General features: G+C 36.0%; 4 protein-coding genes and 1 long non-coding RNA gene across 5 annotated transcripts; 1 reads left to right on the forward strand and 4 right to left on the reverse strand.

Moving 5' to 3' along the window:
- The first annotated feature begins 48 nt into the window (after positions 1-48).
- On the forward strand, positions 49-367 carry LOC125384849. Its single transcript, XR_007223656.1, has 2 exons — positions 49-180; positions 262-367. It is a non-coding gene; the product is annotated as an uncharacterized LOC125384849 (long non-coding RNA).
- Positions 368-2256: 1889 nt separating this feature from the next.
- Positions 2257-3210, reverse strand: LOC125385024 (gastrula zinc finger protein XlCGF7.1-like). Its single transcript, XM_048405509.1, has one exon. The coding sequence runs from the start codon at positions 3208-3210 to the stop codon at positions 2257-2259; it is 954 nt and encodes a 317-aa protein (XP_048261466.1).
- Positions 3211-3800: 590 nt separating this feature from the next.
- Positions 3801-6217, reverse strand: LOC110119223 (gastrula zinc finger protein XlCGF7.1). Its single transcript, XM_020862758.2, has 2 exons — positions 6050-6217; positions 3801-5731 (listed from the first exon to the last, which is right to left on the reverse strand). Exon 2 carries the CDS (start codon positions 5620-5622, stop codon positions 4708-4710), a length of 915 nt encoding a protein of 304 aa, XP_020718417.1. The 5' UTR covers positions 5623-5731; positions 6050-6217; the 3' UTR covers positions 3801-4707.
- A 144-nt stretch (positions 6218-6361) lies between these two features.
- Positions 6362-11211, reverse strand: LOC125384843 (zinc finger protein 502-like). The gene is made up of 2 exons (XM_048404864.1): positions 10475-11211; positions 6362-10123 (listed from the first exon to the last, which is right to left on the reverse strand). Exon 2 carries the CDS (start codon positions 10060-10062, stop codon positions 8533-8535), a length of 1530 nt encoding a protein of 509 aa, XP_048260821.1. The 5' UTR covers positions 10063-10123; positions 10475-11211; the 3' UTR covers positions 6362-8532.
- Positions 11212-11214: 3 nt separating this feature from the next.
- Positions 11215-11928, reverse strand: LOC125385025 (zinc finger protein OZF-like). The gene has a single exon (XM_048405511.1). It carries the CDS (start codon positions 11926-11928, stop codon positions 11215-11217), a length of 714 nt encoding a protein of 237 aa, XP_048261468.1.
- Positions 11929-12253: the final 325 nt, after the last annotated feature.

Consider the following 12253-nt stretch of genomic DNA (forward strand, 5'->3'; position numbering starts at 1 on the left):
CTTCATTTTCTCGTACAAACCGTGTCGTTGCTTCAAGTGCCTTTCCAAGAACAATTTTCGCGTGAAACCCTCCAGGCAAATTGTGCACACGTGCTTCTTTGTCACGTCATTTCTTAATTCTAACTGCGAGACACTCGCATGATGCGTTCTTAAGTGATTTGTCAGGTTCTTCTTGTAAGGGTATGACTTGCTACAGTGATCACATTTGTACAATTGCTTCCTAGTATGAACATTTATATGTTCTAAGTATTCTGTTCTCAGGAAGAAGCCTTTTTCACATTGTTCGCATTTAAAGGAATAGTCTTTGGTGTGTCTTCGACGATGGCTCTCGAGGTTTGACTTTTGGTTTGATCTATAGTCACATAAGTCGCAGGAAAATCTTTTGAAACCAGTGTGAATTAATTTGTGACGAGCTATGTTCATGGGACTTCTGAATGTTTTGCCGCACTCGTCGCAGCTGAAGGCTCTGTCGATACCATGGAGGTTCTTCAGGTGTTCTACCAGCTTCCTCATGTGACAGAAGCAGGCTCCACATTTGATGCATTCGTGAATTGCTCGAGAAATTGCTCTTCGCGATCTGAAACAGAAACAACGATGAAGTGCACGAAGTAATTTAGATAATGAAGGAATAAATGTGCAACTACGTAGAATTATTATGGTACTTATTTGTTTAGAATGAATGTTCTTCTGCGATGATTTTTGTTGTTCTTCGTTAAGTTTTACTATATACCTACCAATATTCGATGGTGTGCAATGACATTTTATGAGAATCTCGTACACGTTATACATATGAAAAATTGTTCATTTTGTAGAAATGAAATGTGAATATTATTTTAAGAAAATCAAATTTTAGTAAGTTGAAGTAGGAATTTATTAGAAGAAATAATAGACGATATGTATGCGTATCGTTTTTAAGTGTTTTATAACCAATTATTAAATGTACATAAAGCTTCATACACTTTCTGTTACAAAAGTTTTGTAACGTATAAATACATGTGATTAATATTCGTTTAATATTTAAGTCTCGGAGAATTATTCATTTTTTTCGTTGAAGATAATGTTTTTTTAATGTTGATTCTTTGTGGAACGTTTTCGCCTCAAAATTACAAAACTTTTTTACGTCTTAATTTTTCAATTTGATTTTTAAGTTATAGGTGATAAATATTCAAGATGATCTGAGGAACAGTATGGTTTTAATATATAATTATAATAAACCCTTTCGTAACCAAATATTGTTTAAATCGTGGAAAAAGAACTTTTTAGTAAAAAAACCCATAATATCAATAAATTTGCTCTGGTTTTTTTTCTTGTAAGGAAGACATAGTTATAATGTATACAAATTTACTATAAACAAATACACTTATTGTTTACTCACTTAATAACATTTAAGAATACAATGTTGCTCGTACGCAACGTAGAGCACAAACAGACTGAAGTCTGCATTGTGAACGAAGTACTTTAAATGTCAAATTATCTAACACAAACTGTGCTATGAATATTAACAAAATAAACAACGAATAATTAAATTCCCTCTGAAACAATGTCTCGTGAAAATTTCTCTATAACACCTTATTCGACGCAATATAAACTTTAATTGATCGTTTTACCCTTATATAACTGTCTTTCGATCTAACACTAATGCTTTAGAAACTTATATTGTCTGTAGCTTCTAAATGTAAACTATATCTTTCTAATAAAATTAAAATACTCTCAGAGGCAAATAAAATATTTTGCTACTTGTCAATAGATTTACTATTTAAAAGAAAAAGGAAAAGCATATTTTTTTTCCTTATCTTCGTTGAATTTTAATAAATATAAGGATACAAACATAACGAGAATCAAGTTACACTACTCAGTCGTTATAAGTACCATTACTATTAGATTGCGGATGTTGCTGCATTTTTGGGAAATTTAAGAATGTAAAAATCTACAAAATGTATACAATACATACACGATATGCTTTTGCACATATATCTTTATATGTAAAATATTTAAAGTAAAATAATCATCATAATATTTAACACATGGAATAAATTTCTTTGTAAATTTTTCATTACATTTACAAATTTCATAGACATTCACAGTCTAGGCGTAATGATGGTCAATATCAAAACAAGTTACATTATACCTAGAAATAACAGAAAATTAACACTATTTACGCTTAGAAACACCAGACAACATAAACTTCAAAACCACAAGAACAGATTCACAAAGTTCAAAAACACACGAACGTCCCAGTTACTCCATTCACTTCACCTAATTCTTCTTCTCCATCGCGGCATCGTTCAGTCCCTGAGTAAAATCCGCGATGATCTTTCTAACGGAGATCACAGGGAGCTGTGGCAGAGGTCCAGGATGTCGCTTCCTGTGACAGATCAGTCCCGGTTTTTGCGCAAACTTCTGTCCACAAATATCACAAGTATACGGTCTTTGACCCGTGTGTATCAAAATATGTTGCTCCTGAGCAGTTCTTCTCGGGAACTTCTTGCCACAAACCGGGCAAGAGAACGGCCTGATACCTTCGTGAATCCTCAAATGAAGGTCCAGATCCCTCTTTTGACCAAAAGTCTTGCCACAAGTTTGGCAAACCACTTTCTCCTTCCTCTTGTGCCACAACAGATGTTGCTCCAGGTTCTTCTGCGTCGTCATACAACGTTTGCACAAATTACACTGGTACGCAGTCTTGTAGTGCTTGTATTTCATGTGAGACTTTAAGGAAGGCACGCTCTTGCATGCGTGACCGCAAACTGTGCAAATAATTGGAGATGCGTTGCTATGCATTTGCTTCGCGTGCTGCACCATGTCGTTCTTGATCTTGAATTGTTTTCCACAGACTGCACACGAATAGTCGAACCTGCTGGTGTGCTTTCGAATGAAATGATCCTTCAGTGTCCACCTGTTGTTGCTTTTATATTCACAGATACTGCACGGATATAGTACAGGACCATGAACTTGCTCCGAGTGCTGTTTCAAGTCTTTTCTTAGCCCGAATGTTTGGTTGCAAGTTTTACAGCGATGTCTGTGTTGCTTCATGTGCGACGCTAGAAACGACTTCCGGTTGAACTGTTTGCCACAGAAGTCACACTCCAATAGAGGTTCAGTTTGCTTTTTCGAGATTGTTGCTTCAATTTTGTTGCTTCGACTTGGTTCGATTTTCAACTTTTTCGTTGTACAATCTACGGATGTTATAGTGCGAATTTTTAAGTTCATTTTTCTGATCCTTTCCCTTTGTCGCCTTCGTTCCGTTTTTGCCAAAGAGTATGAGTTTTCTATTTTGATGAAACAAGGTTCTTCCAGAGGATTCGTGTCGCTACCATTAAGAGGGTCCAGTGCAGGAGAACTAAAACAGATTGAAGTAAAGTTGTTAGGTTTTGGTATCTACAGGGTGGTTTTGACAATGCTGCTATATAGAGAGCTTACTTACTTGAAACATATTTAGCAGATGAACGTTTCACGAAGTTTCGATTAGAAATATTTTTGTGTAGGAGCAGAGATCTTTATATGAAGCAATGGAATATTTTGTGTATACTAAGATAGGTATTTTGTAGGTAGTTCAATCGTAATTAATGTGTAATTTTCATCATACCGATCGATTTCTCACGATATGAATTTCAATGCAAAGTATTTTCGAAATATTTTTGATGAAAATTCGTCAGTTTTCTTTCTATCATATGTTGTTCGAAGATAAAAATATTTATTTGTTATAATGGAAATTTTTGCATACTTACTTTTTCCTTAAAATTTTTCTCAATATGAAATAATATTATGGGAAGTATACTATGATATTTATAATTAACAAGTTTTATTTAACCACAGTTTTATTAAAAAGTTTGGAATACAGTAAGAAATACAAACAACATTCGTAGAAAACATTTTTAAAATATAAAAATTCATATTTCATCAATAAAGGAACGATAGAAACAACTGTATTGTTTAAAAATCTTAAAAGTATTTATAAAACCCAAATACTCGTTTTTAGTACAAAAATGCCAATCCAAAAATGGTAGTTTAAAAAGCAATATTAAAGTTTCTTATAAAAAAATGCCGTAAAATTGTACGTTACGCTTAATTTGTAAAATTACAAATGCACTGTTTTATAGTGAAAAATTCGTAGAAACCGTGAATTAATAGGTAAATTCAAGCTCTATACACAAGTAAAACAAAACGAATAAAATTCCTCGCTTATTCGATAACATCCAACAATCAGCGACATGAAATATATGAAAAGAGTGAAGTACGCCGGTACAATATTCAAATTATATATATTTCTTCGAAACAAAAATAGATTTTTCAGACGTATCGATGAACTCTTCAATAATCCATTCGCTATCCTATTAACTCATTAAGGACCAGTAAAATTCAATCCATTTACGATTTTTTGTTATTCAACTTGCTTTGTAAAATTCTGCTTTTGTACGAATACTGTTTGCGAGGAAGGATTGCAATATTGCACCTGGACCCTAGATCTATAATTTCCTGAAATTTAAAGAAATTGAGCATTTGTGATACTATGATAAGCTATAATTTCTTTAAATCATAGAGATTTATTGCGTGTTTCCGACTTGCTATAATTCCAACGATGCTGATGTACGCATTTTTTGCGTATTATTTCATCGTTTAACCCTGAATGATTTAACGTAGTTATTTACAGCTTTTCTTTACATCAATCCCAAACCTCTTACAACCTCGCTCATTTGAATTACCCATTTATTCAATTTTAATAATCGTATTCTTCATAGTATATTCCTTAGTGAACTCCGTGACGATATTCTTGATGGATACGACAGGCAATGGAGGCAGAGGTCCAGGATGGCGCTTCCTATGGCAAATCAGCCCAGGTTTCTGAGCAAACGCCTGCCCACAGATATCGCAAACATACGGTCTCTTTCCTGTATGAATGAGAACATGCTGCTCTTGGGCAGTCTGCCTTCTGAATGTCTTTCCACAAACAGGACAAGGAAAAGGCTTGACTCCTGTATGCACTCGCATATGAGAGTCCAAATCCCGACCTCGAAATCTCTTTCCACACGTGGGGCAGAGCACCTTTTCCCTGGTCTCGTGCCAGGTTAAGTGTTGCTCCAAATTCTCTTGAGTCGTCATCCCCCTTCTGCAGATTCTGCAGATAAACTCAGGCTTATAGTGTCTGTACTTCATATGAGCCTTGAGAGCATGAAGATTCTTGCTGAAGTGGCCACAAACGTCGCACACTATTGGTGGCGCGTCGCTATGATTTTGTTTCACGTGATGGTTCAATGCTTTCTTTATCTTGAATTGTTTGCCACAAGTGTCGCAAGCGAAATTGTAATTAGTCGTGTGTAGACGAATGTAGTGATTCTTCAGTGTTCCCTTGTTATTGCTTTTGTATTCGCAAACACTGCAATCGTACACTTGACGTCGATGGATCTTCTCTATGTGAGAAGCTAGGTATCGACGAAGTCTAAAAGTCTTCGGACAGTCAGAACACTTGTGTTTGTGTTTCTTCAAATGCTCCGCCAAGTTACTCTTCTTCAAGAACTTTCGTCGACAGTGGTCGCATTCTAGACGAGTCAAGGTTTTCTTTTTGGATCGTTGGCCGGGATTGTTTTGAAGAGATATTGCGGTTTCCTCTTGGCTAGCGGACATGATCTCGAAGTTTTCTTTGTCGATCCAATTCTCGTATACCTCGGGGAGCTCTAACGGTAAGTGAGCCTGCGAGTCGGTCTTGAATTCTTCGCTCAAAGGATCCAAAATTCTAAAACAGAAAATGAAGCAGATCGTGTTATCTTTGGTCTAGGGAACCGTAGGGTATCGTATGGCTAGAAACTTATCGTTAAAAATTCTGAAATTATATTTTCTTCCAAGTAAATTAAGAAATGTATACGTTCTGAAAACTTATTTATTTTTGGAATATATTGTTTTCACTGAAACATTATTTTCAAACGTGTTATATATTTAGCAACCATATTTTATTGATTTAGTAATCGCTGAAACCTAAACGTAATTTTCTGTGAATATTCTTTATAAAAATAAAAATCTTAGAAGATAATTCTAGTATCTGTATTCGTCATACCTTCTCGCTCTTCTAATGCGATCCAGAACAGTCGTAGCCTGGAAACGTATAAAAATAATATAAATTATTTCACCGTTTCAACGCGATCGTTTAATACATCAGATATACTTATCTTGTATACTTGAATACCATATTTTTACTTTCTTCTCTGCTTTGATAAATTTTACGTATAAAACGCAATATTATAAACTTTACGTAATATCGTTAATTGTTAGATATAAGGACGTCAAACGATATAACAGTTTTTCTTCATCCAAGCTTATTTCTTTTTTCTCGTCCAACGTTATTATGGGGATAGTCGAAGAGATCAGGTTCAGTAAAAATATTTATTTCAAACTCAAAGCTATACACAGCGCATAACTATCCTTAAGTATTAGACTAAGCTATTGATTTTTAGAAAAATAGCCGTCGTAGACGTGCTTTCTACCGCGCGAGCTTCCTTTCTCTCACGGATTTTACGTTTGTCCCTTGAACAATTACTAGCAACCTGGTCGGCGAGGGCAGGGACGTTACTGCATTTACATATAGAGTGAAACGGAGCATATTACCATGTTACGTTATATTACAGTTATTCTTAGGAGGACTAGCTCTCGCGAATAGAATTAGTGTCATTAAGACATATCACAACGCGAACGTATCAACGATTTCGCGTGAATGACGACCGAAGGTTCATAATATACATTAAAACAACACGAGGATGTTCATCGAGGAATTGTGAAATATCTTCGTTCTTAATACGATGCGTAAGAAAAAAGCTTTTGATGAGATAGAACATGATCAAGTTTCCTTTTTTATTTGACCGATTTATCACACTGTATTGAAATAACGGAAGCTATAATTCTGCGTAATCATAGCATATTATAATTAACAAAAGGAAACTAGCGCTTCTTGCGTAGTTAGTTTTTAATTTTATTCGATATTGTTAATGACGAAGCAACGCCATTTTATCTGCTCGCTAATTGGAAATTTAACGTTTTAAAGGATGTTACGTAATTAGTATGCGATTTCTCTTACACCCAGCTCAAGAAACGTTTATTTTGTTATTGCATATTTATGCAAATAATAATAATACGAGTTATAATTTTTCTCAAATAATTGAATCAATTAAATATCCGTTCAACTAAAAATTAAGTTAAAATATAGTATGATATTGATGATTAGAAGCCGATTAAGACTGACTTCTAGACTTTTTAATAAACTGAAAGGAAAACTTAGAAAGGAATCTTATACTCTTTCGTTTCTCGTTTCATTTTCGTTCACGTAAATTTTCAATTTACAAGACTGTTATTATATTATACATCTTACATCTCTATACTTATAGTTACACGCGATACGTCTAAAAATAATTATTAATCGATCTAGTGTCTTTAATCTTTCAATCTCGGTGGCGTACAAAGTATTCTGGCATTCCATCATTCGCACCTTGCAGTTGTTTCGACCAATCGGGTCGAACAATCAGGGTGAGAAAATATTGCTCTTACTCGTTGTTGAAGCATACAGTTGATCGTAAACAATGATTACAATTTTGTACAACTTATACAAATAACTCTGTACTGATTTTTTCATTAATAATATTAACCCCCCTTTCAGTCCTTTTAGATGCAAACAATATTTCACTTTCGTTCGAATGTCTCGACAGTGTTCAAATTGCTATTATATAAAATTTATATAAAAAATTATATATTGTATAAAAAAATCTGTCCGTTTCGACTATTCGTCAACTTTGAATTTTTAAAAATCAAGGAGATGAAAAAAATTTCGGGATGAGGAATATGTACCCAAAAGTACCACGGTGTTAATAAAGAACAGGATAGGGCGCAACGAAAGGTTAATAATATATGGGAATGAAAGTGTTTGACAAATCTTTACGTTTTCATAAATCGCTGAAGTAACGATTATGATACAGGGTTAGTTATCGATAATCATATTCGAAAATTTACAAATTTTATAATCCACGAATAAGAAGAGTAGTTATAGACAATGTTTATTGTAATAATTACTCTGCCAAAAAATCATAATTTTAAATTGTAGTATGAATATCAAAGAATTACAAGGAAATCAAGAATCACAGATATCCTGCATTAAGATTATCTTAATATTTGAAATATACTAATATTTTTCTAGGTTTCAAAGAAACGCGATATGATTCGTAGAAACACGAGTATTACTACAGAATCACCAACGCTAGTTTATCGATAATATAACGAATATTCGCTAGAAAATGTGCAATTAATTAACGTACTTGCAATTTATCCTTCAACGACGAGCAGAAATGAAAACTTCGTCGTACATTCCAAGACCGTCTACGATCGGATTTGTCTAATATTTCATCATTTAAAACCAAAATTCTCTTATGCAATATTTGTCTCGATATGCGAAATTCAACAGAATCGCACCATCTTCCTAGCGACCGAAACGTTTGTTTATTAAGTATCAAAGGAAACGCTTGCTTAAATCGAAAGATCAACAAATTTGGAACAATTCTACGCTTCCTCCTCGATCCTCTCCTCGTTTTCGCGTGCGCTTATCTCCTGTACGTAACCTTCGGTGAACTCTTTCACGATATCCGCAATTGGCATCACAGGTAAAGGAGGATGAGGTCCAGGATGAGTTTTCCTATGACAGATCAGACCAGGCTTCTGCGTGAACGCTTTTCCGCAAATGTCGCAGACGAAAGGCCTCTTCCCAGTGTGGATGAGCAAATGTTGACGCAGCTGAGACCTCCTCGCGAATGGTTTATTGCAGATTAGACAGGAATGTGGCTTGCACCCTGTGTGCACTGCCATGTGCCTTTTAAAAGAATCTTTTTTGGTGAACGTTTTTCCGCATTCAGCGCATACTATCTTCTCCCTTTTCTCGTGCTGCGTTAGCAGATGCTGGTCGAGATTTTCCTGTGTGACCATGCGTCGTTTGCATATATGACACTCGTACTTAGGTTTAAAATGTGCCCATTTCTGGTGTACGTAAAGAGAGCCAGTATTCTGACATAGTTTTCCACACACGGGACAGTTAATCGGTTTTTCTTTATGATGGAACCGTATGTGGTTGGTCAGGTCGCCTTTCACTTTGAACTTCTTTGGGCAAAACTTGCACTGATGCTCGTACCGATCGGTGTGTTTTCTAATAAAGTGCGATTGCAACGAGTGCTTCGATCTGCACACGAAGCCACAGGCAGCGCAAGGGAATAACATGTTATTGGGTCGTTTCCTGGACCAAGTTTCGTGCTTCCTTTCCAAGTGAGCCGCGAAAAGACTCTTTTTAAGAGTCCTGTAATCGCAAACCGCGCAGATATACGCACCATCTTCCTGTATGCACACCTTCTTCTTGTGCGTCCATGCCACATGTTTCCTGAACGAAATAGCCGAGCTGAACATCTCCGAGCAAAGTTTGCATTTCAGTGCACTGCCCGGACTTCTGGAAATTTTCCTACGCGTCTTCGTTGGTGTCACATGATTATTTGGCATCTCCAAGATCTCTTCCTCCAAGTATTCCACCTGTTCTATCTGATCTGGATCATCCGGATCTACTTGATCTATTTGTTCCAACTGCTCTTGATCATTATACACTTCTTGTACCTCTTGCTCCTCTTGCTCCTCGTGTTCCACTTCTTGATACTCCACCACTTCCTTCGCCCCAATATCACCGGATGTCAGCTTCTCTATAGTGACCATACTACCCTGAACTTTAACCTGATAAATATCTCCAATCGTTTTATCGTTCTCTTCGTCAATCGTGCCGTTTAGGATTATCGGTTTCACATCTTCTTCTTCCCTCTGCTCTGTACTTCTGTTTAAAAGATCTTCATCCTCGTATAATTTTTCGTCCGTCGAATCGTACTGTAGTTCATCTTCGTTGTAAAGACATTCGACTTTGACGAGGTCCTGTTTTTCATTCTCGTGACCTATCTCGTCTATCTGTTCGGGAATATCTTCGTCAGCTAGTGGCGTGTCGTCTTCAGGTACAAACGCGTAGTACGGCTTCCCGTCGAACTCCAGGATTTGCCATTTTTTCATTACGACCGATTCCTTGTCGTAGATAAAGATACCGCGCGAGTTGAGGTGGTCGAGCTCGTACCTGAAACATCATCCATCAGTGGCGTTATTAACGGGCTACCTCGGTCGCTTGTTGGACTGCAAGCTTTTGAAAAGCGTTTCGTTCATTCATTCTTATCGTTTATGGCAGTGTATGCCAAATTTCCCGCGGATTAAAAGGTTCATCACGCGTTTGTTACTTTTAAAACGTTGATAAAAGGTTTGGGTTAGATCGCTTGTAAAAGAGATAATTAAACTTAAAAAAAGAGGTTTTTGCAGTTTGGCCTAGGAGATTAGTCGTGAAGAATGTTAGAGAGTGAGATCAGAGTAAAGCAGAGCATGAGAGGATTAATCGACAATCGATACGTGTCGTCAGTGGGGAAATTATATTTACTTTATTTCGGGTACGTGGAGATACGTTGCAGAATACGTAAGAAAATACAATAAAAATCTTGAGCGTTTTATATAGTAGTTATAGCGGATTTTTATGCACTTATGGGTAATATTATAGAAAAAAAGTATGTACAATAATAATACATAAAATATCCGAGATAGAGTATTTGTTGTAATATTTAATAGGTAGAACAAAATTCTGTTTAAGTTCTATTTTTCTTCTAGTTCGTCGAAATATAAATTAAGTGTGCGTAAAAATATAAATTTGCGTAAAACTTCGCAGTCGAGTAATAAGATCCTCTATTAGAAACACGATTGAATTCCATAAAAAGTCGAGATCGCCTTAAAAACTTAAAGCTAGGCATTTTTTCTTTTCAATATGATCTACGTTAAAAATCGTGCGATACATACAATTTTCCACAAACTTCGATATACAACTTTCAGTAAAGAACATTCGTAAGAAATTATCAAACCGTTGAACAGTGGTAAATCTCTTAAATCTTATTCGCTGACAAAACAAGATCAGTTTTCGAGACATTTCTTCGAAATAAGTGCAATTCTCAATAAAAGAAGAAGAAAAGTAAAATTATAAAATCTTGGTTAAATCTAAAACACAGCTTCCGGATAACACAGGTTTCTTCGCTTCTTCACCAACTTCTTCAAGATGTCAATCTTCGACGTAATTCCCGGTGAAATAATGAAGCCCATAAAATCTTCGTTAAATCTAATACACAGTTTTCTTCATTTCTTCATGAAGTCTTTTAGGATGTGATCGATATGCATGACAGGAAGAGGAGGCAATGATCCAGAATGGATCTTCCTATGACATATAAGACCAGCCTTCTGAGCAAACGATTTTCCACACACGTCGCAGACATAAATCCTTTCTCCTGTGTGCAACAGTAAATGCTGACTCAAACTGCTATGAGTAGTAAACGCTCTGGCACAAACAGAACAGCTATACGGTTTATCCCCAGTGTGTATCCTCATGTGTTTCCTGAAATCGTGATTTTCAAAGAATGTTTTCCCACATTCTTCGCAGACAGACTTCTCTTTCTTTTCGTGCTGAGTCAACACGTGCTGATCTAAGTTCTCTTTGGTCACCAATCTCTTGTGACACACCGGGCACTCGTATTTCGCTTTATAGTGAGCGTGTTTCTGATGAGTATACAGACTGTGACTGTTTTTACAAGTTTTGCCACAAACGTCGCATATCACAGGAGGTTCTTTGTGATTCAGTCTCATGTGTGTCGTTAAATCACCTTTGATCTTGAATTCCTTGCCGCATTGCTCACAGGAGAACTCATAAAGCTGTGTGTGTTTTCGTACAAAGTGAGATCTCAAAGTTTCCTTTCGAGAACAGATAAGACCACAAATAATGCAGGCGAATTTCCTATTACTGGTTGATCTATTATCGCCTGAATCTTCGTGATTCTGTACTAAGTGAGCAATCATTGTGGATCTTTTGTTGCAGCGGAAGTCGCAGATTGTGCATGATAAAGCTTCCTGTTTTTGAGATACTAGTTCCATGAAAGAATCGTCTTTTGAGAATACGTCCTTCTTCTTTCGATTTTCGTGAGTAAGTTTGTGCCTTTTTAATAAGTACTTCTTTTTGAATTGTTTTTGACAGATATCACAGGCTGGTAAGATCTTAGAGTCCTCTTCTTGAGATGAGTTTGTTTCTTGTTTGGTTCCTCTGGCGGGTGTAGATAATTTTGAAACGCAGATGGAATTTGATTGGGATAGTCCGTCCCTAAAACAGGAAAAATGGCTAAAGTTT

The sequence above is a fragment of the Bombus terrestris genome, chromosome 4 (assembly GCF_910591885.1).
Source record: "Bombus terrestris chromosome 4, iyBomTerr1.2, whole genome shotgun sequence".
Taxonomy (NCBI): Eukaryota; Metazoa; Arthropoda; class Insecta; order Hymenoptera; family Apidae; genus Bombus; species Bombus terrestris.